The sequence below is a fragment of the Seriola dumerili genome, unplaced genomic scaffold (genome assembly GCF_002260705.1).
Source record: "Seriola dumerili isolate Sdu_G_001 unplaced genomic scaffold, Sdu_1.0 BDQW01000121.1, whole genome shotgun sequence".
NCBI lineage: Eukaryota > Metazoa > Chordata > Actinopteri > Carangiformes > Carangidae > Seriola > Seriola dumerili.
In genome coordinates, this window is record NW_019174376.1 from 394,747 (window position 1) to 421,548 (window position 26,802).

General features: G+C 41.1%; 3 protein-coding genes across 5 annotated transcripts; 1 reads left to right on the forward strand and 2 right to left on the reverse strand.

Moving 5' to 3' along the window:
• The first annotated feature begins 1,536 nt into the window (after positions 1 to 1,536).
• slc45a1 (solute carrier family 45 member 1) lies at positions 1,537 to 8,173 on the forward strand. 2 transcript variants are annotated; one of them, XM_022748221.1, is made up of 10 exons: positions 1,537 to 1,646; positions 2,280 to 2,720; positions 2,835 to 2,927; positions 3,281 to 3,505; positions 3,732 to 4,615; positions 4,707 to 4,860; positions 4,989 to 5,165; positions 5,324 to 5,529; positions 5,894 to 6,119; positions 7,405 to 8,173. In XM_022748221.1, exons 2-10 carry the CDS (start codon positions 2,300 to 2,302, stop codon positions 7,431 to 7,433), a joined length of 2,415 nt encoding a protein of 804 aa, XP_022603942.1. In that variant the 5' UTR covers positions 1,537 to 1,646; positions 2,280 to 2,299; the 3' UTR covers positions 7,434 to 8,173. The 2 variants fall into 2 exon arrangements, with proteins under 2 accessions (XP_022603942.1, XP_022603941.1); XM_022748220.1 differs by lacking the exon at positions 7,405 to 8,173 and having other exon boundaries at positions 5,894 to 6,555.
• Positions 8,174 to 8,511: 338 nt separating this feature from the next.
• LOC111223916 (prothymosin alpha-like) lies at positions 8,512 to 11,141 on the reverse strand. Its single transcript, XM_022748217.1, has 5 exons — positions 10,945 to 11,141; positions 10,251 to 10,331; positions 9,760 to 9,823; positions 9,504 to 9,577; positions 8,512 to 9,400 (listed from the first exon to the last, which is right to left on the reverse strand). The coding sequence occupies exons 1-5, from the start codon at positions 10,993 to 10,995 to the stop codon at positions 9,329 to 9,331; spliced, it is 342 nt and encodes a 113-aa protein (XP_022603938.1). The 5' UTR covers positions 10,996 to 11,141; the 3' UTR covers positions 8,512 to 9,328.
• Positions 11,142 to 20,790: 9,649 nt separating this feature from the next.
• Positions 20,791 to 26,109, reverse strand: LOC111223987 (coiled-coil domain-containing protein 63-like). Of its 2 annotated transcripts, none has more exons than XM_022748325.1 (15): positions 26,023 to 26,109; positions 25,478 to 25,556; positions 25,296 to 25,392; positions 25,023 to 25,212; positions 24,786 to 24,911; positions 24,579 to 24,692; positions 24,372 to 24,439; positions 24,082 to 24,269; positions 23,197 to 23,331; positions 22,830 to 22,912; positions 22,412 to 22,580; positions 22,030 to 22,193; positions 21,806 to 21,909; positions 21,604 to 21,694; positions 20,791 to 21,495 (listed from the first exon to the last, which is right to left on the reverse strand). In XM_022748325.1, exons 2-15 carry the CDS (start codon positions 25,542 to 25,544, stop codon positions 21,391 to 21,393), a joined length of 1,701 nt encoding a protein of 566 aa, XP_022604046.1. In that variant the 5' UTR covers positions 25,545 to 25,556; positions 26,023 to 26,109; the 3' UTR covers positions 20,791 to 21,390. The 2 variants fall into 2 exon arrangements, with proteins under 2 accessions (XP_022604046.1, XP_022604045.1); XM_022748324.1 differs by having other exon boundaries at positions 25,296 to 25,395.
• Between the last annotated feature and the right edge of the window lie 693 nt (positions 26,110 to 26,802).

Genomic DNA, 26,802 nt, shown 5'->3' on the forward strand with positions numbered 1-26,802 from the left:
CAATACAAACCTCTCAAAGAATATAGAAAAACAAACAAAGCAGTGATTAAAAATTCCTCTGTTGCTGCTGACAAACACAGTCTGTCCATGACCACGCACACGTGTTGATTTACTGCAGGCAACAAACCGTTTTCACAGCAAACATTTTGGTTTGTTATAGAGGGAAAAGCACAGGTGTAATTAATAACATTAAAAACAACTGCTTTCCATTTAGGTGAGCTCGTCTGAAGGCCATTCTATTGTGCACACCCATCGTTAAAGAAATTAGTTGCACCTGTGATTTCTCTGTTATGACAAGTCAACATGTTTGCTGTGAATAAGGCCTGTCTGACCGTCCCTCTGCACACTGACACACTGTCACAGAGCAGAAGATCTGCACCAACAACACAAGTAGAAAAAGAAGAGGCATCACCATGGTGCATCGATTTAACACGAAACACAAAAAAACTGCACAAATTAAACAAGCTTGTATTTTGTGGAATAACATGTTAAGTTACCTGTTAAGTTGCCAGATTCACCAAAACACTTTCTATTCCTTTGCATGCATTATTTTCTTCAGATGAATTACCAATGTATTGCTGCTGCTGCTACATCTCTCATCTCCTCAGGGTTCATTTAACCAAATGTAAAAGTACTTATGAAAAATCACCTATAATACAAAAAGGTATTTTTGGATTATATGGGTAAAGTATCACTTTAATATTGCAGCTGGTACAAGTTATATTTTGTATTAACAAGGTGAATCTGTAGGCTAAAGTAACTAATAATTAAAACTTAAAAATAAATGTAATGGAGTACTCATTACTACAAGATTATATACTGTACATATTGTGCATTGCCTTTAACTTTGTTCAGCTGGTCTCTACTCTGTAGAGTAGTTCTAGATAATGGCAAACGTCAACCTTGCTCAGATTGGAAAGCACATGCTGAAACGTACTGAAACTGGAGTTGTGAGCCATGAAGATGTTTAGTATGAAAGCTTAAATGCGAGCTGTGAGATTTCCTCTCTTTTTTCACATCTATTGGGCAGTGGTGGAACTAGTAGTCTGCTCAGGAAATATTCAGATCCTTTACTTGAGTAAAATATGTATGTAAAACAAATACTCCTGAAAATTCTGCTTAAGTAATATACTGGTCAGGGTCCCAACACAGGGGCCTTGCCTTCCCAAGCTGACCACAACATAAATCTCTAAATCATTTAATTATTAATGGGAGTGAAAAGAGGAAAAAAAAAAAAACAAATTTCAGAATACGAAACTCTGACCAAATAAGGGAAAAATGTCTTTGACTCATAGACATCTTAAATGTGACAATCTTGAACGTAAAATCCTCATCTGGAAAGCAGCAAGTAACTGGATCTGTCAGATGAGTGTAGCTGGGACTCTTCCGCTGGTGCTGATGTTGCAGGGAGGGGCGTGACGTCACCGGAGAGACCGGAGGAAAAGGCGAAGGGGGGAGAGGAGAAGAGGGGGGGAAAGAGAAGGGACGGAGGAGAGAGCAGGGGATGACTGCATCAAAGGAAAAACAAAAAGAATAACAAAACAATCATGACTCTTGTAATTCAGCCTACGTTTTTTATAAATCATAACGGTTGCTCTGTTTACCTACACTGTATGCCGCAATAAATGACGAGTCGCCCCGGTAAGGTAATTATGATTGCACGCCTTCTTCATCTTCTAATACAGCTGAGTCGATTGTGTGGTCGTCACCTTTAGACACAAATGTCAAGTCCAGGAAAATATCGAGAGTCTTTAGATAAATAGTCGATCGGTTACGTGGCTACAAATACGTTCTATAGGCTATTGGTCAAATATTTCATTTGCATTTGAGCGATAGTGACACGTTATCCTTGTGATTGTCTTGAAAGCCGTCATTATAACCCCCAGCGGCTCCATTGTGTCCGATCTGAGCTTCCTCCATGAAAAATTAAAATGGAAACAGGCTTCATGAGAGCGCTGCCGCATACTACACTGCTGTAGTCAGCCACGCCGAGCACATGGGCTCTGCGCACAACACTTACATGCGCATTGGTTGCAGTGCGTCGTGCCCATCATTGCTGTGCCATCGCTGCTGTCTGCTGATGACTGCAGTGTCCTCTTGGTAGCACTACACAACCATCAGCAGCACTAAGTTACTCACATGCTCACCATGCCAAATTGTGGTGCTCTTGAATGACCTCTAATTTGAACAATTAAGCCAGAACAAGTTGTAATCATGTCTGAGTTTTAACTTGAAAACCTTCATCCCCCTTTTTTTTTTTTTTTTTTTTAATACTGCAGTGTAAACTGGCTTGAGAGAGATGTCATCTCCAGGCATGGGCACCCCCAGTGACCCCCTTTTGGCCAGTCCAGGAGGGAGGTTATCCACAGCTCAGGAAGGTATCTGGAGGGGCTCACTTCCCAAAACTGCCAGCTTTCCCATATCCACCACTCGGCACCTCAGTCACCGAGCCAACAACTTCCAAAGACAGCCAAAGCGTCGGAAGCTGATAAGACCTTCTCCACCTCCACCACCTAACACACCCTGTCCCCTGGACCACCTGGACCTCAGTGAACTTCCCCCGAGACGAACCTTCCAAGAGCTACTCTTCAATGGCTGCATCTTGTTTGCTATTGAATTTAGCTATGCCATGGAAACAGCTTACGTGACTCCTGTGCTTCTTCAGATGGGCCTGCCTGATCAGTTCTACAGCTTGGTGTGGTCTATTAGCCCCATACTGGGTAAGCAAACAACTGATGGAAGTTGACGTGTGAAACATTGTACTTGTGGAAAGCAATAATATTGTTGCACTCGATCAGCAGCCTCTAACTCGCTCCTCTGTTTTTGGCTTGAAGGATTCCTCGTTCAGCCTCTCATAGGAGCGTGGAGTGATCGATGTACATCCCGGTTTGGGCGAAGGAGACCTTTCATTTTTGCCTTGGCTATAGGTAAGAAATTTTAAAAGAGTGATTAAAATCATAGCTGCAGAGGCCAAGTTATTGTGAGTTTTAGTCCTTAATATGAAGCAAAACAAAAAACACACACACACACACACACACACACACACACACACACAAAACCATTGCTGTTTGCTTCCCATGCTGTAACTTAATAACAGCTTTCATCACACCTTTTCAGCCTGGTAAATGTCCTCATATTGCACTCTCCATGGCCCCAATGTTTCACCCTGTTTTGTAGCATCCTAGCCCAAGACGGAAGCTTTTTTTCCCCCATGAGAAAGATGTCTGTGGAGCTGTTGTTCGGACATTAAAAAACTTTCCTCTGCTTTGCTTCTTCATAGGTGCTTTGGTTGGTTTAACACTGGTGCTGAACGGGCGGGACATTGGAGTTGTTCTGGCTGACACAGCTTCAAATCACAAGTGGGGAATTATCCTGACAGTGTGTGGTGTGGTTCTGATGGACTTCAGTGCTGATTCAGCCGACAACCCGAGCCATGCCTACATGATGGATGTGTGCAGCCCAGAAGACCAGGATCGGGGGTTGAACATCCATGCACTGCTGGCAGGTAAGGAAATACTTTACATGGTTACAAATTCAGGTTTACTTCATTATTATACTGTATAATTTACACAGTAGTGAGGTAGAAGATGGTAACTATAACTAATATTCTGTTAAGATACTGTGGTGAAAACAGCTGAAAATGAGCTTTAAGTAATCAGCAGCTATTGGGAAAAGTGAAATGATATCTTTTCATCACCCTGTTATTTTTATTCTTATTTTTTTTTATACAGGACTGGGAGGTGGATTTGGCTACATAGTGGGTGGTATCAACTGGGACCAGACACACTTTGGAAGATCAATGGGAGGTCAACTGCGGGTCATATACCTGTTTACTAGTATCACTTTGGTGATCGCCACAGCCATGACTCTGATGAGTATCCCTGAACGGCCTTTACCAAAGAGCCAGCCAAACAAAAACTCCAGCAAAAACCATCTGAAGAGTCCCAGCCTTCCTCTTCCTCCCTCTCCCCCTGTTCACCCTGGATCAGCTCTGGGACGGGATGAAGAAGACGAGGATGGTCTTTACAGCTACAATTACTCGAAATCTCACCCTGCTGGCCCTCTGGCCCATTCTTGCAGCGGCCTCAGTCTTGCTAGCCCCATATCCCCCCTGAGCCCCCTCACTCCAAAATATGGCAGCTTTATAAGTAGGGACAGCTCGCTCACAGGCATCAATGAGTTTGCCTCCTCGTTAGGAACCTCCTATATAGACAGTGTGCTCATAGACTGCTATACAGGTCAGCAGATGCCACAGGCCCTGCCCCCCAATGCCACCACTGCACCCCTGCCTCCAGGGGGCTCCCCTCCTCCGGAGGAGTCCATACAGGGGGCAGGGAGCAATCCTGCAGGACAGACCCAGGCTGATGTGGTGTCTTGTCCGGTTGGAGAAGCTCAGGATGTAGAAGCACCCCAGCCCGAAGGAGATGCACAATCTCATGAGGCATCTCAGGTCACAGCTGGAACTGGAGCTCAGCCTGCTGCAGGGTCACATCGGGGCTCCACTGCTGGTATCCTCAAGCGACCCCAGAGTCTTGCGTTGATAGAGGAGCCCATGGCAACACAGATTGTTGGGCTGGAGAATGGACGCAGGAGAACAGTGACCTTCAGCCAGCAGGTCAGACACATTTTTTGAAAATGGCAAAAGCTGTTTAGTCAGTCGGTTAGCATTTTTTAAAACAGTGCCTGTCTGTTTTTGTCTGATGAAGGTTGCAAACATTTTGCTGAATGGGGTGCGATATGAGAGTGATCTGAGTGAGAACATGGAGACAGGAGAATCCCAAATGTCAATGAAGCTGCTGTGTATAGCCATCTACAGGATGCCTCCCTCTCTGCGGAGTTTATGCACTAATCATTTTTTAGGTGAGAAAAATGATTTCCATTCAAATTCAGCTTAGTAAAAAAAAAACCTGCTACACCTTCACAGCTGGCTCTGGTTTTGTATTTAAAAGGAACTGAGATAATACTCTTTGTTTTTCTCTGTGCTGTAGGCTGGCTTTCCTTTGAAGGCATGCTGCTCTTCTACACTGACTTCATGGGGGAGGTTGTGTTCGAAGGAGACCCCAAAGCACCCCACGACTCTGAGGCTTACCAACGCTACAATGCTGGTGTTAGTATGGGCTGCTGGGGCATGTGCATCTATGCATTCAGTGCTGCTTTCTACTCAGGTAAAGTACACTCATAATCACATCATGGCTTGGGTGTCAGTATAGCGCTGCCCCAGCAAGAGTAATTTCTCATCCTAGTTGAATTTGTGCAGTGACTTGTCTTCCTTACAGCTTTACATTTATACTCTCTGTTCCTCTCTCTGTTCTTAAACTTCCAGCCATATTGGAGAAACTGGAGGAGCGTTTCTCTCTTCGCACTCTCTATTTTTTCGCCTACTTGGCGTTTGGTTTGGGCACAGGCCTTGCCACACTATCCACCAACCTCTATGTGGTACTGTCTCTCTGTGTCACCTATGGGGTGCTCTTCTCCTCTCTATGCACGCTGCCTTACTCTCTGCTGTGTGAATACTACCAGAGTCCTCAGGTCAGTCTCCAGATATGTGCAGGTCTAGCATTAACTAGTTTGTAGAGCAATAGCTGTCCTCATGGTATGCTTAGAACTTAAAGGAATACTTAAACAGCTTGGGAAATTTGCTCATTTGCTATCTTCCCAAGAGTTAGATGAGAAGATTGATAACACTCTAATATCTGTCTACTAACACAAAGAAATGTTTTTCAATTTCTTTGTGAGCTACTTTATTGCTAATGGTTGTGGTATCAGTCCTCTCATCTAACTCTCAGCAAGAAAGCAAATAAGCCTGTTTCAAAAAATTATGAAGTACTGTTGTGATTTGTGATGCATCTTCGAGATTTAGCATATAACTGAACTTTTCCTGTATCTTCTTTAGTTTTGTGGCTCATTGGAGGAAGGGACCAAACGAGGGATGGGGGTGGACATCTCTCTGCTCAGTTGCCAGTATTTCCTGGCTCAGATCCTGGTCTCGGTGGCGATGGGACCTCTGACCTCACTGGTGGGTGGGGCCCAGGGAGTGATGTACTTTGCAAGCCTGATGTCATTCGTGGGCTGCCTGTACTCTTCTCTCTGCGTGGTGTACCAGCTGCCCCCCCCTGAGGGTGAGCCCCCCGAAAGCGAGACTCAGCCACTGTTGGTGCACATTTAGAAAAGTCTCTTAATTTACTTTACCTCACACGCACACACACACACACACTCAACGGCACACGCTCTCACGCTGTCGCTTAGTGTCTGAGTGTGTTAACCTTCACAGCACTGATAGGACAAATGCACTGTACATCCTGCCGCACACTGTACAGCACAACTCCATATATCGTTTCACACTAATCAGCACTACTGTTCTCAGAGCTAGACAGACAGACAGACATACATTGGCCACTGCTCTAATACGTGTATACATGACCAGTGTGTTCATACAGTGTGTGTGCCCATGCATTTTTTTTCCTAACCTTTGCAAATGAATGTGACCTTTTTGAATGCATTGTGGGACGAATGGGTGTGTGTGTGTGTGTGTGTGTGTGTGTGTGTGTGTGTGTGTGTGTGTGTGTGTGTGTGTGTGTGTGTGTGTGTGTAAGTGAGTGAGACTGTGAGTGACCTCTTTAAGTATAGATAAGCTGTTCTTGTGTCTGATTCTTTGCTGTAAAAACTTGCATCATCTTTTCTTGCTTGTTGGTGTTTAGTATAGAAATGTTGATCACCACATACAGGCTAACCACAGCTTTCCCCTCTTTTTCTTCCTTTTATCAGTTGCCTAACGTCTGCATGAGCTGCAATGTAATCTCTTAAAGCCTTGTGTTAATGTTTCGTTGTGGTCATACGGCCAAGGGAATGTCTACCTGCCTGTTTCTCTGAGTTAGCATATTAGCATCACACTTCGAGCAGGATTTTCTGACTAAATGAATGTGCTGCCAGTGACCACTCACACTCACTGTTAACGCTTCTTCATTAATTCAAGAGTTCTTTTGGCATAATTTAGCAAACACATACTTAATATTCACGTGAAGCTGAACAGTGCTTAATCACAGTTACAGACTGGAAGGGCTTCACATTTTAACAGTAAGTAAAAAAAAAAACACTTTCCACACAGTCCAGTCATAATATGACTTAACCAGTGTGCTATCCCCAAATTTCACAGTTTAGTGCTGGGTGACTCTTGGTCAAGCCCAGAGTATGAGTACAATGCCAATTAATTACTTAATCAGAGCTATGACTAATAGGGTGACACACATAAACACGCTTATACACAAACTTTCAAAAACACAGAGAAATGTGTACTGGTGGCAAATTCTGTCTGGGCCCTCACTAAGCCATGGGCAGCCCTGTGAGCTGTCACGCTACTCCTGGCCATACCATTGTAATAATGACAGTGATTCTTGTCATTATCAGGAAGAGGAGAAGTTGAAACTGGGGTGTGAATCAGCATTCAGTCGGAAACCGAACAAAAGAGAAGAACAGCAAACAGAGAGAAGACTCATGTGAACTATGGGTCACCCCGAAGGTGGACAACAGTGAGACAAAAGACTGTGGGGGTCCGTAGAGCCAGCAGCAAGTACTTATTGGCATCATTAGGGCGCATGCTTAAGGTAGTAGGCTTCTGCTCCACCACGCTATGCCCATCAACTCAGTGTAGTGATGATCTTACATTTGTTGGCCAAGTTCACCACAGGAATTATCAGACTTTATTCCTTTTCCATCCTAAAGCAGCCATCTTCATGGTACATTTATTTTTTACATCTGTTATGCCATGGCATACAATATGCTTTGTCTGTTCAGCCTCAACACAGGTACCAAGTCTGACTTCAGGGCTTTAACATAAGGTAAACTTTGGTATGTATTCCGTTTTAAACTTTTCATTGTGATGGTTTCATTGACTGGCTCACACATTGAGCACCCCAACATTATTGCTGCCTCAGCAGTGTCAATAATTGCCTACTATTAAAGCCTCCTGGACTGACTGGATGCACACCATGCTAATGTTTCTGAGGAAACTAATTGTATGGCTCATGCTGTTGCAGCTTGCTTGAGAAAAAAAAAAAAAACACCACATTTGAGCTTTTGTGTTATATGGTACCACCTATTGCTCAATATTAGCAGTGTTACTGTAAACGCTACTTTTATTCAGGGTTCAGTTAAAACTAAAATGATGATTTTGCCATTTCTGACTCCTGTGTCAATTATTGTTGGGATTTTATCTCTGATCATTGTAACCCATACCAGTTGTCACCCAGATAACTTGCAGAATAATGTTCTGCAATCCTTACCTACACCACATGGGGGAGCCAAGAGACAAAACCACTATCCATTGATTCTGTGCACCCTTTTCCATTACCAAGTGAGTGAGATTATTCCTGTTCCTTCTTGCATCTAAGCCAGCCATTTTCCATGTTAAGAAAAAATTGGGTCAAGTGACATCATCTACTTATAAATACATGGTTTTAAAAGGCAATGATTTTCTACAAACAGGTAACATGCACACAAAATAAATAAACTTAAGTAAAAAGACAATTTATTTGTTAATCAGAATATACAAAGCAGTGGCTGAAGTAACCGAATGTCATTCTGGTTCTGAAAAAGGCAGTCTTGGACACAAAACTGGGCTACCCAGCCATAACATAAAACTCATTGAAAACGTAAGAAAAACAAAGTATAAATGGTACAAACTTGCGTGGAATGCATACAGAACAAATGACCAAAGCTTTAAGATTTAAGAGGGGTTAATTTACATTGCAAAATCCTGCCTCCATAGAACAAGGTCAAGCAGTCTTATCATGGAGGCACAAGACAGAGCCCCTTTATTCATTTGCACCATCTGTCATGTTAACAGGGCAGCCAAGCCAAGGATTAACTAGCAGCTCAACACAAAAAATTATGCCTCAACTAATAATGCTAACAACTGTCCATTAGCCCCTGCTTAAAACTTATCTTTGGTCCTTTAAGTGAATCTGAGAGGTCAACATGAGCCTTGGAGGAGGTGAGCAGCTGCCTGTGTGTATGAATCATCTGGTCAGCACTGCCATAATAGAGATTGTGCTTCTAACATACTGATATAAAATCAAAAAATTAAAGAACTGATCTCATGGTGTGGCCCAATTTGTACAAGTAGAAAAAAGCTCATTTTAAAGACCAATAAATAACATTTCATAAAAAAAAGGATGCAGGGCCACTATGTTTCAGGACTCCAGTGCAATGTGATAACATGGGAGCAAACAAAAAGAAATCTCTCTCAAAAGAAACAGAAAGCACAAGCTCTACAACATTATGTTGACCAGGCTGGTAAGACAGTGCTGCAAACAAGTTGCAGGGCAGAGATCTAAGCCTCCACTTCTGCCTCTTTTGAGTCTCCATTTTCCTCTGTCTTCTGCTTTTTTGTCTCCGCCTTTTCCTAATGGAAAAAAAAGAGGAGTATTTCATGCATAAGAAAGGATTAAGAGTTCACCAGATTAGTCAACACATATGAAAAACAAGTGATTACATTGTACACCCACCTCATCCTCCTCAGCCGCACGCTTCACCGGCTGTGCATCAGTCTCCTCAGCAGGGGGCGCCTCCTCTGCCTTCCCTGTAAGCACAGTTTGCCACTTCAGAAAATACATCCTTTACTTTCAATGTAATTAAAACAAAAAGATTTACTTGTACAAGGTCTACACAAGGGAACAATATCTATGTGGCAGATTGGAAACTTGTTAAACATGGTTGCTTGAGTCTTACTGCAAACAAAAATGCAGTTTTCTATGAACATACCATCTCCATTCTTGTGTTCCTCCTCTGCGGTTTCTTCCACTTTGTCACTGTGATCAGCACCATTCTACATGAGAAGAGGAAAATGTCAATCCATGCCAGGGCTTTTATTATGTGAGCAATATTGTAGGATAATGGATAATATTTTCAGTATTAAAGAGAAAAAGAAATCAAAACATGGAACATAGTTGAAATAACCCTCTCAGTCTTACATCTACAGACTCCTCTGGGGACACTTAAAAAAGGCATGTGTATTGAGCTCTTATTAGCTCCCCAGAGGATTAGCTACCAAGCTCTGGGAAACCTCAGACTAGAGACACCAATGGAAACGTCCAAAGACTTGCTAAATAACATCTGTGCCATTTCACAACCCAAACAAAGCACAGTGTGGAGAGCAGCTGAACAGGAGGGGGAGGCGGGTGCAGCGACACCTGCATGATGAGGGGTGCTAAGACAAAAGGCCATGAGGCTGCCTGCCCTCCTCTCCAACTCACTGTGCCATTGGCAGGTGCGTCCCCGTTGTCGGTCTTCTTCTTCTCCTCCTCCACTTCTACTTCTTTCTTCTCTTTCAGCTCCTACAAAATAAAAGCATGTCCCTTAATCAATGTGACGTTCAGCAAAGAGTTTATTCTGAAGTACCAAACGTTCTAGTATTGACACATCTGGTATTGATTTAAAAAAGCTAGCTTTCGATACATGTGATTGAGAGTAATTCAATTAAAACTGTTAGAAATGATAGTGATAATAATGATTTTGAACGTTTTCATCCCGAGCCGCGGGTAATGTAACGTTAACGTTACTGTGGCTTCCCGCCCACAGCGGCAGCTCCGCTTCACCAGCTGTACCGTTTCTGCCGCTTTGTCTGCTCAACAACACATTTTTAGCTAACCACATCACATACGTTTGATTTTCCGGACACAATATTTAGCTGACAATTACTTGTAAATCACCTTGATGGCGTGCGACTATCGTCAAATAACATTTCAATGTAACAGTAATTTAGGTAAAACATCCCCTCAATTACTGTTTTAACTTACGAGAGGTACCGTTTACTACAACCGTCGAATAAAACACTGTTGTAGGACCTGAGTTACCTTAACAAAAATAAAACAACAACTTAGAAAAGTTCTCAAAAATCTTTTAACACGACGGTTCAACAAAAAGAAAAAAAAACTTAATGAAACGCACCTTGGTTGTAACCTCTGCAGTTGTGGTCGTGTCAACAGCTGTGTCGGCCATGGCTAATTTTGTGAATTAATTTAGATAATTATATTCCTGTTTAGTAAATGATTTTATTTGTTGGCTCTTTGCCTTCGTGTGTATAGTCCAAAGACGCTGAGAGAGAAATGATGTCTGCCCGTCTCCGCTTTTCTCTCGACCTCGTTGAAAGTCCACTATCGTCTGATGCAGCGGCTCGATCTCGCACACGATTGGACAATGTCGACCGTAGGAGCATTCGATTGAACGAAAAGTTCGTCAATCAAGAGAATACGTCCCGCCTACTAGCTATCTCGTCGTTGATTGGTCAGTTGTTTTAAAGCGCTGCACTATGATACCAGAGTTCTTTTTTTCCACTACCCACCAGTTTGATTTTTCACCTGCATTTTGAACAATGGGTGTAAGTAGTGGCCTGTTGTTCAAATCAAAATAATCTATTAGACTCAGCTGACGAATGATTTCTTGTGTCGATGGATTGTAAAAGTTTCTAAACATGTGCCCACGCACTGCATCTTTTGTCTTAGCGCTCTTTCTCTGCAGAGATCGGGTATCAAATTACAAGCAAAAAAGACTAATGTGACGATGTGAAAACCATGCGGCCACTCCTCCTTTCTATATTTAACGCATGTAACGAATGTGCTCCTGCTCGAATGTGCTTACACTTTCACTTTTCACAAGACCTGATCAATTGAACCACACTAGTAACAATGCAACGTGTATATTAGTTATGCACATTACATGAAGGGATTTTAGAGAAACAACATAACCATTTTACAGATTCAAGGTTTATTCTGTGTGGATGTTGCTGTGACTCTTAAAATTGCCCATTGAACATTTGTGTTTATGAATTGATAAATTTAATTTAACCATAGAGTATTACATTTTCTACTTAAGTTATTAAGGTAACTGAGCTCAATCAGTAGGGAACACTAGTTATCTGTTTTATATTTGATAAATAGAAAAGGGGAAATAAATCGTGTGTCAGGCATCAGATAGATAAGCCAAGCAATACATGTGACATGTGATTTGTGAGTCTAATAGATACAGTAATGTGGTGTATAGTAGGCTACAGTAAATGTGTGTGCATACAGAACTGTGTGAAAACCTATACAGAATTTATTACAGGTATTTTATTCTATTATATTTGCTGAGAAAGTACAGTTTTACAAAGCTGAGGAAGGGTTAGGGTAAGACACTTAACTGAGGTCAAGTCTAAACTGTACAACAGGAGTGATCTTTTCTATAGTCATGCACATGCAAAAAAAAAAAAAAAATGATAGCATGCACAGAAGGGAACTCATTTGCAAGACCTCACAGACACTACTGAAAGGCTTTTTACAGTTTGTCTCTGATTCACATTTCAAGTGATTAATATGATTTGAATTTGAAATTTCTCCACACATATTGTCCCTGGTAATTAAGAAACCTTTTGTCTTAATGATATAATGTTGTCTGATACCCCAAGCAAGTTGTTTTTCTTCAACCTCAGAAGTACGAGGTGAACTTTTTTTTGCTGTCTCGGCACTTGCTCATCCAACTGTTAAACCAGAGGAAATGGCAACACACAACTCTGTGGTCCCTGAACTGAAAAAAATTGAACCTGCATCTGGTCAGTGCTTCACTATCATTTAAAAACGAGGGCAAACATATATCACAGGTAAAATCGACACAGTTTGTGCCTTAGCACTGACCTACAACTGAATTCCTCAAGTTTCAACCACATAATTTAACCTCAATCAACGTTATTTGCCACGCCTCTCACTGTTTCCGCCCACACACAAGCACATTCATTTTCATACAACTGTCAAATAGTTGTCAGAGAAACAGTGTAATTTCCACTTCTTTAACCCCAGTAGACAAAACATATTTATACATGCTCCACAGATGACATCACTTTCGTCTGGATTACAAATTTCTAGACAGTCAAACTAATGTTTGTATCCTGAACTTGTCCCAACACACCCAAGGAAGATATCTTGACACAAGTACTTCTTTAGCCTCTAATTTAGGAACTCCTCAAACCTAATCCTTCTCTGCCTCACTTATCTTCCCCTTGCCATGCCAGCATTCAAGCCCGATTTTGAAGAAGCCTCAGGGCCCTTTTTAGTCATTCACCTCACATTCAGCTGAAATATAATTATGAAGACTGTAATTACATGCAGAGATCAAAGGGTTGTGTGTCAGTGTACTAGCTAGTTACTTAGAGATTTATTTTCTGTTTTAGGATTTCTTTTCCCCTCATGTTGAGTCTGTTGCTCAACTATATTACCTGATAGCTACCAGTATGTGAAAATGTTGCTAATTTTAATTATATACCAGTTCTTCTGATATATTATGTGAAAGACAAAAAAAATGGTTATAATGAGCAATGAGCAAGACGTCAGGTAATCACATTCACATCGCAGTTATAGTGTGGTCGAAAATGAATACCTTAGGCAGCAATGAAAGACATTCACCATGTCGCTGCACTTGAAGACAAGGACTCATCTTGATATTACATGAAGTGTTGCCCTTTTTATTTGGGAAATGAAGACCATGTGGAGACTGCAGAGCACTGAAGCAGACATCCATCATGTAATGGCCTCAGTGTGTGCAGAGTGTACTGTGAATCCATGAGCACAACTGTAGGGCAGACTAAAAAGCAGCAGAAAGGCATTACTCACTCTTTTTCTGTAACTGGAAAATGGGAGCAATCAGATAGAGGGGGGAGTGTTTGTGAGATCATTTCCTGTCTTTTTTTTTCTTATTTGCCTACCTCAACATGTTTCCATGTGCCACTGATCTGTTACAAAGTTTTAAAAAAAATTATGTGTGTGCAGCCTGTTCATTCTGCAGGTAAGAGAACCGTTGCAGCAAGTAGGCCAGTCAGGGAAAAAGTTGAAAAAGAGATGCAATTTATGTGGTGATTTTTACAAACTTATTTGCCAACAACTTGAGTGTTTTCCACACTTTCCACTAGTAGGAACTGGAAAACTTTTTTTTATGCTATTTAAAGTTGTCGGACCACAGAAAGTAATACTGTATAAAATGAAAGCCTCTTTGTGTTCACAGTGACACACTTTGAAAATAAATTAAATATTTTGCATCAGGTCCCATTGCCTAGGGAAACATGTCTTGAAGTGTTAAACTGTTCTCTGCTGGTCTAACAGGTCAGAGGATATAGGATGGGAAGTACAGCACCTTAATTTCACCTTGATTTCATGCAGACAAAAGGACTGACCTCACTTGTGGAATGTCAGTGCTTGGGGCTAGAGCAAAGTGGGGCCCATCAAAGAGCAGAGGTCAGGATTAGGCGGGGGAAGGGTCCCGATAATTGCTGGAATTGGTGGGGGCAAACTGAGCTCTTTTGTTTTGAACAGCAGTGTCCTGCATGGTCTGGCTGGCTTTCTCTAGTTCTCAGGCAAGTCCTGCAGAGTACAGGGACAACATAAAGTTGACTTCTCACTTGGACTCTTCAGCCGAATGCACAGTAAGGGAGAAAGTGTGCTTATATTATGGACCTATAATTAACACAATTAGGTAAAGTCATTATTGATGATAATGAAAATATAGTAGCGCTGTCTCAAGACATCCTGCAGCTCGAACTATATTTTCAAATAAAAACTGCAACAACAATGAATGGATTTTTTTAGAATATTATTTTGAGATGGTGAGGAGAGTAATAACAATACCAAGGCCCAAGTAAGAACAACAAAATAAAACAAAAGTAAGACTACAATAATGACAATAAATGGAAAAAGTACATGAATATATGGATTGATAAGTAAAACTACACATAAAAAGTTTACATTCCAGGGTTCAATAAATCAAGTTTCCACTTAAAAGCAAACAAATAACTTGAATTAATTGTTGTAGCATAAAATGTTTACATATTAAAACAAATATAAAAAAAATGTAATTTATTGTAATAGTGTTTATTTCATGATCACTTAGGGACTATTATGCCTCTACAGCAGCCAACAACAGGATTCAACAGATTGAGAAAAAAAAGGAACCTGAGTATAAAAACAATGTTCAACAAAACAGCAAAATTAAAACAGAGAGAAAAGAAAAGAAAAGAAAACACACTGTATCTGAGTTAAATGGAACATACATAATGTAAACCAAAGTGCCTCAGTGGCACAGTGCCAAGAGATCCTGAAATCCTGCAGCTCTGATGTTGTTGGTGCTGCTGTGGTCGACATGTCTCTTCAGTGTCTCATGGATTAGTCTGTAGGTGCTTTGAGGATTTGGAAAATGCCACTGCTAGTGTTTCCCAATGCTGCAAGCCTTTTGGTGTCAGTGCACTTTGATTTAAAGGAGTGTTTGCCATTAACTCGAGCTAGTTCAAAATGAGTGCTGGATTTATTAAAGGATGTGCATTGCCTTCCTCCCTGTTTGTGATAACCCAAGGCAGGATATCAAGGTGCAGCCAAGGTCTGGAGGATGTTGTTTTGTTAACACTGGGTAATGAATTGGTTTTTCTAGCTAAATTTCTGACGCACAGGAGACAAATATTACAGGGTGTGAAGTAACTGGGGTGACCGTTATCTTCTCCTAAGAATTCTCTCCATAAAAAGGCATCATTTCACATCCAGATTAGGAGAAAGCAACTACTCGTTGCAGAAGAGTTCAGATACTTCAGGACTCATAATCAGTGAATGACAGTCGAGCTGATTGTGACATGAGTGACAGAGAAATGCATCAGCTGACCCATAAACTTTGCTTCTTGGTCACCCATCGCAATCTGACCCTCCCTTTTAAGTAGTGACCAAAGTTTATAATGTGAATACAAACAGCTGAAATCTTGGAAAACTCCACAGTGGTTGTGGATGTCCATACAGGGTGCATACAGGGTATAAATGACTGGTAAGAGACTCCAGAGCAGACTGAGGACATGCCTCAGGGACTGCACATCTCCCAGCTGGCATGAATGAGAGTGTTTGGTGGAGGCGCTGGAGGAAACTGCTGAGGTAAAAAAGGTCACCTGGGGTACTCTACTGGTTTTGTTGCCACAGCGACCCTGAATCTGCTACAAAATGAGTAAATGGGTGGATGTACAGATGGATGACAGATATGATGTGATGTATTGTGTATTCACATTACAGAAGCAAAGATGATGTATGTATTCTGTAAATTGTACATACAGAATGTTGCAATTAATTCTGGGCATTTCCAGTGTCAACAAATTTACCATTGATTGGATTAAAATTCAGTGGATGTTGAGATGTAATCATCATCAACTGCATCAACTTACACAGCAACAGCAAAAAGACAAACATGTTTCAGTCTTCAGCCCTGAACAGTGTCAGATTGCAGTTGGAGGTAGGGAAACATATTGTACATCAATTAATCCATTAAGTATTCAAATACATCAGCGAGCACTTTGCCCTCCCTATTGACAAATAATACATCATATAGTATTAAAGTATTAAAACCAATACCACATATGCATAATACATTTGACAGTAAAACATAAACCCCAGCTCTATCTATCTATCTATCTATCTATCTATCTATCTATCTATCTATCTATCTATCTATCTATCTATGATAGATCTAGCAGATCTTGTATTCCTTGTGCTTTTCATGAAGGCTTCAGTTTACGCAAGTAAGACACCCTGATTATCTCATGCCTATTTAAACAGACCAGAACCTGATAAAAACTCGTGTCTGTGGTTGTCACATGGTGTTCCAAGATTCTGTACTGGTTTCTTGTCCAAAACAATTATTCAACAAGGGTACGTAACTGAATAAACACTGGCATATGACTGAAACACAAGTCTCGGTGATGAAATGGAGGTAAGTGAAAAAGTGATGGCAATTAATCAAAAGTTACAACTGAGGACACAAGTGATATGAGTGAAAAATGTCCTTTAGGTTTCAACCTAAAACAGGCTGTGCATGAAAGAACAGCAATTTTTTTTTCAGCTCTACCACCTTATTTATTTCACCTCTTAGCTCCACCCCTGCAACTGTCTTGCCAGAGAAAAGTGGAAATTTCCAGTAATTCCTACTGCTTTGCACAAAGTGCTCCTCCTCCTTCTAGTTTCCCGCCTTTCACTCTACCTGCTCTTTCCTGCTGCATGTTGGCCTTAAGACCTCATGGCCCTCTGCTGCTCAACTATGTGTTGCCCGGCAGCTTCTACTTTGCACAATGAGAAAACCTACTCTTTCTCACACAGACGTCCAGTGTTTTGTGTAGTCAGTGGTCTATAAATTTCTTTCATTGCAGATGTTTAAGATTGAGTGTTTGTTTGGTGACAAAGAGATTAGCAATTTAAAAAAAAGCACTTTTTTATGTTTGTTATTTGCACTGATCTTTCTGAGGGAGCCTGTTTCTTTGTTTACTATTTCAAAAGTACATCATATCTTGTTACCCTCTGAATAAATATTAAGGGTTAAGCAATGTGTAACTATCACATTAGCTCTTGAATGATGAACAAGGCTTGGCTTGGGATCACAGAACAGATTGTAGATTTGCATTTTTATGTCTCTGGCTGATCTGATATTCTGGTGTCTGGTGTGTTTCAGAGATATCACATGCTCCAGAGCTTGCCTACAACAGATACATCTACAGTAAAAATTCAAGATTCAAGTAATGTGTCAATACAATGAAGGCATAGGTGTGGTTCAGATGTGGAAAAGGAGATGATGAGTGTTAACGTCTTTACTGCCTGAGAGGTCTGGGCTATCTCATTGTTTCATCTGTGGTTTTATGACTTCCTCATAATTCACGACCATAGCAGAAACGTGCAAATATCGGCAGCAGTGAAGCTTGACAGAGAATCATTTTAGTTGAAATACAAATACTCCACAAGACAGCTGGAGTGGAGAAGTTTGGGTGTGTTGATGGCATGAGGCACACTGACCTTAGACCCATTGTGAAGCACCAACAAAGAGCCATCTGCACAGCAACCAAAGCTGAGATGAGGGACTCGCGCACAGGGGGACCAAGGAGGGGGGTGGGTGGGTGGTGGGACACAGAGGGACCTGCAGAGTGTGAAAGAGAAAATAGATCAATGATAAAGAAAATCTTTACATTTAAAAGCTTGATCGGTTAGGCAATGTGTGAAACATCATAACAGTCCATGGGAACATCTCAGAGGTTTGTACACAGAGAAAACAAGAAGCTGCACAGCATATCAACCCAGAGAGTACATGGATCTTTCTACTGGTGCTTAAGTGGAAGACAAGAGCTGGTGGCCTAATCACTCAAGAGCACATTTCCTGTCTCCTGTATGATGAGATGAAGTCAACTGAAGCTGTTTGAGGAAAATATTTAACTGAAACCTGGATTTCAAACATGGCGGGTATCTCATTCATTCTGCCAGCAGAAACGTACAGGCTTTGTCTCTGCATTGATATGAATTTTAATTATATCTTTGTTTAGAATGTTGATAGTTTGAATGTGAATGTGTTTCATAGTGCAAACAATATTTAGATTTCCTTTAGGGTGCATTTCATAACAGTGAAAACAAAGACAAAATGGTGTCAGGGACATCTGTAAAATTCACAACTGTTTCACAGGTAAGACATGAGAGTCAGGATTGCTTAGCAACAGCAGTAAAAAATTCTTGCAGCCTGTGTGGCAACAGAAGAACTGATGGTGCTGCCATCCAGTGGTGGACTGGTAGCACATGCTGGGGTCGAGCTGGCACTGAGAATGATCAAAAGCTCACCTCTCAAAAGCATGTATGTGCAGCAAGATGAAATAGCTGCTGATTATTTGCAAGGCGTAAACTTCATTTATGAAAAAAGGACTTGATAGTAAGGATAGTGATATCCTCTTTCCATCTTGAACACTATTCGAAAATGTGTTCAGTAATTCGATTGGCTGGAAAATGCACCAGCTCTCACGGCGGATGGTTGCTTAGCAACATTCATGGTAGGGTGGGAAGTGGGTGGGAGGGTGTTAGTGTTGGGGGGGGTGGAGCGTTCTTTAAGAGAAGGGGGAGCACTGTGGGCGCAGACAGTCTTTCTGGGGAAATACCTGGCAAACTTCCCAAATAAATAAATAAAAGAGAGAGAGAGAGAGAGAGAGAGAGAGAGAGAGAGAGAGAGAGAGAGAGGGAGAGAGGGAGTGGAGGACAGAGTGGGAGACAGAGGACAGGGGATTTTCCTTTTTTTTTTTTTTCTGGGTTCTGATAACAGTCTTGTCAGAGATTAAGGGAACAAGGCTTTTTACAAGTGCTAACACAGTTTGTTCCCAAACAGAACCACACCGGGGACAGGAAGTAGAAAGTATCTTGCTGAAAACTTTGCATTTTGCTGAAAACTTTGCCTGTAGTGAGACGAAAGTTGACAAGAACTTTGACACAAAATGAACTCCAGCATTAGTCTGTGGAGGGACTGAGTGGAACTATGATTGGCACAACAGGATGTGAGCTGTTGTAGTTGATAAGGTGCAGCGGTCTGACGAGGAACAGATGAATAGGCCACAGACAAGCATGTAGTTCCCAGATAAGAGTGGGGAGAAACACTACCTGTGCTTGCATGTTCTTGTTCGCACGGTTGGCTGTGTAGGTGTTTCCAAGAAACTGTTGAGATGATTACTTTTTAATTACACTGAACTAAATGCAACAATCTCAACAGTCAGCATTGCCCACAAAATACAGAAAAGAAGGACTAAGATAACAAGAGATTATGAGGGATGAGGAAGGTGCGCTATAGAAAATACTGAAGCTGTTAAGCTACAGGACGGAGAAAAGGTGGAAAATGTGCTTATATGGAGAGGAAGGCTAAAAAGGACTGGATAGAAGGGGGTAGGTGGGAGGGCTTTTTGCTGCTGGTAGGTACGGCCTTCAGAAGGAGGTGGGCCCTGGAAATGGCTGCTGCAGGCGGTCTCTACAGGCAATGAGGGCTCTTTTGTCAGAAGCAGGAAATGAGGTTTCTGTTGTGATTAAAAGGAAGGTTTCTATGGCAATGCAGAGAGCCGTGTGCACAGAGAATTTGTTGGGAGTAAGAGGGGTGGGTGGGTGGTTGGGGGGTGGGGGTGGTAAGTGAGAGTTGAATTTCAAAGCAAGCAGCCTCCTCCATCTCATCTCCCACCACCGCCACCCCTCAGCTTTTCCACGGCGCCCTTTTATCTCTGATAATCTGTTTTCATAGCCACACAGTTGAGTCTGCGAGGGGGATTATCTTGAAGTCATTGGTCGATCAGTCATAAATGTTTACAGAGTAGCAGTTTCACTTCCCCAAATTGCAGCTGTCAAAACCGAACTTGAAAAACAAAAAAACACTTCAACAAATACTCCTATTAAAACTACACAACTCAAGATGGATATTAACATAATGACCTAAATCTGTCACGTTCTTATTTAGACAGGTACACTTCTGTTGAATCACCCCATTCCTTTGTGAAGTCCATGATAAAAAAAAGGAAAAAAAAGCATGATGGCATCAGTGTGACCTTTAAAAGCTAAATATAGGAATGTGCTTTGTTAATTGTTTCACTGAGCTGTAGGTAAAAATATGTTTCTTAAAATAAGCTCCCCATTCTGATTTTCTCTCTCCCGTACAGAGGAAGCGAAAGCCATCTTTGCCCCAACACAGGCTCACTCCAGGATGTTTGGATAAGGTGACATTTGAAACTCCTGAGGATCAAAGTGAAGTTTTTTTTTTTTTTATCCTTGTGCCCTACAAGCCAGACTGACTGTTGTAGAAAAAAAAAAAAAGATACAGATGCTCCTGATATTACTGCTACACATGAAGATAATAGAGTACTCTGCCCAATATGCCTACACTATGAGACTGATGTTAATGATTGTGCCGTACAATGAACAGAGAACCAGTTTAATGGAAACGTCATATGGAGCAGATTTTATTATAGAAATCTGAATAAATGTGTGTGATTCACAGAATAATCATCATTATTCCACCAACAAAAATGTGTTTAAAATCAATGTGTACAGTGAAGTGCTTAAAAGCCCCTCACCTCCTTTTCGGAAACTCAGAATCAAGGTCCCAGCGCGCCGGTTAGAATTACAAAAGGTTCTGCTGCCCCCAACCTTTTCGTTTGAGCATAGCAGCAAGTACCATGTAATGAAACGCTGCCAGTGATGGAGAGCTGTACTGTGACCAGATTGTATAGTCAAAACCAGATGGCAAGTCACACATCAAAAGGACAGCTGGTTACCAGAGTCTGAAAAGGCATCTTTATAGCGCCAAATCTAATTAGCTCCAACTAAACAAATCACACCAAGATATAATGTAGCAGGCAATGCCAATGATTCATCATAAAAGGTGACATACACATAACATAATTAAGCTTTAAATGTTTGTGTGTGCAAGCTGCATGGTTTCAAGCTGGTTCCGTCAGCGGTCACGGTCTCCATTGATCTAGATTATGGTAAACAATGAACGCAGGCCCTTGAACAGCAGATAATGACGGCAGGGATGAGGATCCGCATTAACTACATTGATCAGGTCAATGTGTCAGATCAGTGCATCTTCCAGAGAGTGTCGTTGGCCATCGAACTGCTGATTGATCTTTGAGGCTTTGGTCACTGCTTGCTGGACTGAACTCTCTTTCTGCAGAACCTATAAATTATACCCAGAAAATCAGATGATAAAAGTACTTTAATCAACTGATCATGACATAAACCATAAATAATCCCTCAAGTGTAAGATTGGGACTTTTTATTGCACCGCTTTCATTATTCTTCTGCGAAGTTCCCCTTGTGACAGCGGCCGTTCTTCCTCATCAGTAACAACAGACTCTTCTTCATCATACTCTGCACTGAGGAGTCCAACCAACACAGACACACCCATCAATGATCATTGATGTTCCAAGAGTGTAAATGTACGTCACAAGTATGTTGAGCTCAAAATTAACCGATAAAACACTGACCTGTTGACTGCAGGTTGGATACTGATATTCTGCTGAAGCAGCTCTGGATTTTGACCCAAAAGGAATTTGGCCAGGTCTTTTGGATTGTAGTCCTTTTCCAGATCCTGCAAGCATTACAAATACAAAGACACATTATAATAGAGAGCAGAAATGAAAGAAAGTAATGTATATACACTAGGCTTATATGTCAAGAAAAGGTAGGACAGAACAGGTTGACAGGTTACTTTAGAATCGAGGAAAGCTTGTATGGTGAGCAGCTCATTAGTCTTCTGTTCCACCAGGCCCAGATAGGACATGATGTTGTTCTCACTAATCCCTGTTGAGGAGCCCAGCATGTCCTCTATCACTGAGTGGTCACACTCCATTTTAGAGAAGATGCTGTTCACTCCTGTGGGATGGGAGAAACCAAGAGTCAGGATTACCTACAACTGTCTGGGTTTAAATATCCAGTAAATATCCAGCCAAAGGTGCAGTATGTGGTGTGTGTATGCAGATATACACACACAGAACATGCATTTAAGAGAAAACTATGTTTTACAGGTCAGTCAATTCCTGATAATTTCATTGGACTTGTAAACAGACCTGTAAAATTAATTGTTGCCAAACCTGTTTTAATCTCGTCCAGGATTTTGCTTATAATGCTGGCTTGATTTTCATAGTCCTCCGCTTGGCATTCAGTTTCCTTTTGTTGTTCATCAATGTCTCTCAGCAAAGAGCGATGATTGTGCTCCTGCTGCAAACCTTTCACTCGAAACTGTTCCATCTCTTCTTGGATCTGCAGATTCGCACAGTTCAGTGTAAACAGATAAATAAACATATATTGGCTATACTGTACATTAATTAACTTTCTCCTCACTGAACACAATCTTGCCTGTGATTCTACAACCATGGTCTTTGAAGTTCTTTATACTGGTACCTACGCATATTCTACTGCTGCACTAATTAGGAGAATAAGCAAAGTAAAAAATGGGAGAAATTAACTGATGAGTGTGTCCATGGGTATAGTCAAATAGAGAAAACATACCTGACTGATATGATCCCTCAGCGCTTCAGCCTCATTGTTTTGCTCATTAACAAAATTGAAGAGTGCAAATTTCCGGTCTTCAACTACACAGCAAAACAGCAAACAGCAGTGAGGTACATTTAAATCTTCCCGATGGAGACTGATCATCCTAATTATCAAAGTGAGACATTACATTTAATTAGCTTTAATGTCCCTCCAAAGGTAGATACATGAAAATGAAGTAAGATATCTAAATAAGAGCCAGTTTTAAACTAAAAACACATACTGAAACAGATCCTGCAATAAACTGAGTAATGAGCAGATCTGACAGCATTGTCTTTGCGCATGGATGAGAATAAAACAGTCAAGTTGTGCTGGTAAGACTTACCCTGGATGAACCTGGTGACCAGCATGTCCAGGTTGTCCTCTCCTGTCATTGCCTGGATCCTCTCAAAAACCTCCTTGAGAACATCCAGCGACTCTTCCCCAGAGTCCGTCCTCCGCTGCTCCTTCACCTCTGACACTGGGACAAACAAGCAGCATTGCAATCATATGAAAGTCATTAGGACTGTATCGAAGCCACTATCAGCATTATCGTCTGGACTTGCATTATTATTATCATTTACTTTTACTTCACCATTTGCTGTTAATACTGATATGAATTATAATTCACACTTCCCTCCTTAGTCTGACTACCTTACTTACCTATTATGTGTGTGTGTCTATGACTTTCTGTTTTAGATCATCATTAAAAAAAATCCCATCATATATACCAATCGGTTTTAAAAATCAATGTTATTGATACATCTGAGGACATAAGTTAAGTATTCATCCCAGTTTTTGCAAGCATAAAACAAAATATAAAATAGGAACTGCTACAATCATAAGTGTTTACTAATATACGGTTTATGAAGGAAGGATGGAGAATAAGAAAACAGATGTTGTAGACTCAGAAGAATTAAATGAAATCTGTTCTTTTGATATTGTAAAATGTCAAATTCAGCAGCAGAAAATACACCCTAATCCTCTAAAACTCAATTCTCATGTTCTCGTTTCTTCTCTCTAGCTTGTGCTCATGGGATACACAGCACTGTAAGTGACTGTGCTCGGGCATTTGAATGTTATAAGCTGAAAATTGGTGGGATTCCCACTAGATACATTAAATATGTCGGCATTATTGTCATTATTGATGGCATTACAAAGATTTTGTCATTATTGTGAATATTATGTCAAAACAGCAACATTAGCTATAGCACATTGGTTTTTGTCTTACATTGTCTGTGTCCCGTTTCATGGCTGTCATCCTGTCCGCTCCTCTCGCTGCACTTGGTGGTCATAAACTCTTTCAGACTACACTCATGTGCAATAACCCTTTCAAGTTCCTTCATCTCAGCATTGTACTGGGAAAGGTCCTTCACCGCCTTCTCCCTCATCATTGTCATTTTGGACTGAGCCTCCACCCTTATGTAGAAAGGTTAATAGATAAGACATTAAAAAACCAAGCTCAAGAGGTGCACATCTTCCCAATTTTTTACAACATTACACAACTGTCTAGAATCTGACCTAGCATCATATGCAGCATTGGACAGGTTGACACTTTCCCCGATCTTCTTGCGGACCTCCTGCAGTTCCTACAACTCACAACACAAAAGTGCAGAGACATGCTTTTTAGTTGACATCTTAAAACCAGTGTAAAAAACTTGAATAGTTGGCTTAAATAACAAGGAAACTAGACTAATACTTTCAATCATCTATGGTGTGACCTATGACCTTGTCCAGCCTGTTGTGCAGTTGCTGGAAACGGACACGCTCAATATGAAGCGTCTGCAACTCCTCTCTCAGGTGGCTGTTTTTGGTCAGCTGTTCATTGAAGCGGGTCAAAGCCTGAAGAGGACATTGTACACAAAATTTTAAATATTACAGTAATATGTGAAAATTTGTACTATTAACCAGACAAAGATGCTCCTTAATACTCACTCTGTCCAGTTTGTATTCCAGTGTGCGTATGGCCTTCTGGGTCTGTCGTACCTCAGACCTTTGTGTGTCACTAATACTGACCTCCCCTTTCCTCAGCTCTGCCAGCTTCAACTCTATGTTTGAGATCTGCCCATAATACAGACACAACATAAGCACATGACATAAACTTGGGTTGGTGTGTCCAAAGATATCAGTAAACCTGACTAGTAATACATCGAGTGAAAAGCACTTACAAACCTCTCTTTCTAGTTCTTTTTGACACTGCTTCTCTTTCACTAGTTTGTCCTCAAGCATGTCTCTCTGCTCCAGCAGAGCACGAAGACTCTTGGCGTCCTCACTGTCCCGCTGTTGGTGGGACAAGCTCTTACATACACCAAGGTTTCGATGCAGCTCCTCCTGCTCCTTCAGCAGCTTGTCCATCTCCTGCCTTCATCCACAACACACAAACAGCTCATCAGGTAAATTAAAGCACACATTGTGAACACTGTGGTAGGTGTACTGTTTTATTACTGTTGTTTGCGGATCTGCTCCCGGGCCTGAATGTTGTAGGCCTGTCGATCTCCTTCCATGATCCTGAACTGTCTTTGCAGTTTGGCTATCTCTGATTCTGCTTAGAAAACATCATATGCACATTATAGTGACTGGCAAACTAACACCACTAAGGTGTTAATAGTTAATATTAGCAACATTACCTGTACCATCAATATCCATCTCACTGCTGTCTGAGTGGGCACTTGTGGCTGATCTTCCGCGAGGCATGGTTACACTGGGCTTTATTGCATAAAATAAAAAGTAATGTAACAAGAGGGAAAATTGGCATTGTCTTCTCACCATTAAGCTTAACCAAACCTAGACATTTAGTGTCATATTCAGCTTTAAAACCTAGATTGAAAGGTGAAATTGAGACTAAATATGACAAAACAGTTTTTTCTTTCTCTCAAAACAGTGATTGCCTGGAAGCAGCATTCACAAACCTTTAGTGTGTACTGCTGCAGGTTGCTCTACTTGTGATTCATTAAACCTAAACATTTAAAGCTAATTAAGCAGGTTTCTAATCTATAAGAATAGTCAATCCAAAGTATCATATTCTGGCACAGGTCAGCAAAACTACCTACAGTGCACATTAGCAAGCTAAGCCAAAAACAGTAGGCATACTAGTATTTAGCTTCGTTATAGCTAGCCAACATATGAAAGGTATCCAGAAAACCTCTGCTATTCATGAAAAATAAGAATTTACCTCCACAGTTGATAGTTTGAAGAGTAAAAACCCAGTGAACCTCTCAGGATAAACAGCAGGCGCCCATTAGCCTGAGTTGTTAGCAACTGTTGCTAAGTGTGGTGGGAAAGCCTGTCCCTGAATTCTGCTTCTCAGGCAGTAACAACGATGAAAGTCAGGTTGAGTCATACACACACATACTGTTTCAGTCGGCAAAGGTTATTGGTTTGGCCGTAACTGAAGTCCGAGCCTTCCAATCACAGCAATTTATACAAACACACAAACACCCTGTGATTGCCAGTTTGTGTAAGCTAGCCATTAGTCAAAAAGATGGGTTGCATGGGAATGCATGGGACAGACAGGACAGGACCGAACAAGTGCTACACCAGCAACAAAGAAGGTAATGTTGGGAAAATAATCCTCATCTATGAATAAATTCTTTACTCAAGTAGGCTACTCTACTTTAATTAACTTCATTTAAAACATTTCAGAGAGGGAAATATAGTCTAATAATACTTCATTTATCTGACGGTGACAGCTGCAGTTATTAAAAAAATTGTTTAGGTTTAATACACAGAAATTAGCTTGATTAAACTACCCAACATCAGTGCTGGAAAGTAATTTAATGAAGTACTACTATACTCAAGTACAGTTACTTTACTTGAGTATCTCCATTTTATGCTACTCGATACTTTTATGCTAGCACTACCGTACATGGTAGTTTCATTGTTTAGACAGATACCCAGAAAATGAACAGTACTGGGATGATTGGTTGGTTAATCAATTTACAGATTGACAAAG

Coding starts and splice junctions, on each gene's coding strand:
- slc45a1 (XM_022748220.1), top strand. CDS start 2,300: ATGTCATCTCCAGGCATGGGCACCCCCAGTGACCCCCTTTTGGCCAGT. Junction 2,928..3,280: donor CATTTTTGCCTTGGCTATAG/GTAAGAAATTTT, acceptor GCTTCTTCATAG/GTGCTTTGGTTGGTTTAACA. Junction 5,530..5,893: donor AATACTACCAGAGTCCTCAG/GTCAGTCTCCAG, acceptor TATCTTCTTTAG/TTTTGTGGCTCATTGGAGGA.
- LOC111223916 (XM_022748217.1), bottom strand. CDS start 10,995: ATGGCCGACACAGCTGTTGACACGACCACAACTGCAGAGGTTACAACC. Junction 9,578..9,759: donor GGAACACAAGAATGGAGATG/GTATGTTCATAG, acceptor CTGTGCTTACAG/GGAAGGCAGAGGAGGCGCCC. Junction 9,401..9,503: donor GTGCGGCTGAGGAGGATGAG/GTGGGTGTACAA, acceptor TTTTTCCATTAG/GAAAAGGCGGAGACAAAAAA.
- LOC111223987 (XM_022748324.1), bottom strand. CDS start 25,544: ATGCCTCGCGGAAGATCAGCCACAAGTGCCCACTCAGACAGCAGTGAG. Junction 22,913..23,196: donor GGTCACCAGGTTCATCCAGG/GTAAGTCTTACC, acceptor TTTGCTGTGTAG/TTGAAGACCGGAAATTTGCA. Junction 21,695..21,805: donor ATCCAACCTGCAGTCAACAG/GTCAGTGTTTTA, acceptor TGGACTCCTCAG/TGCAGAGTATGATGAAGAAG.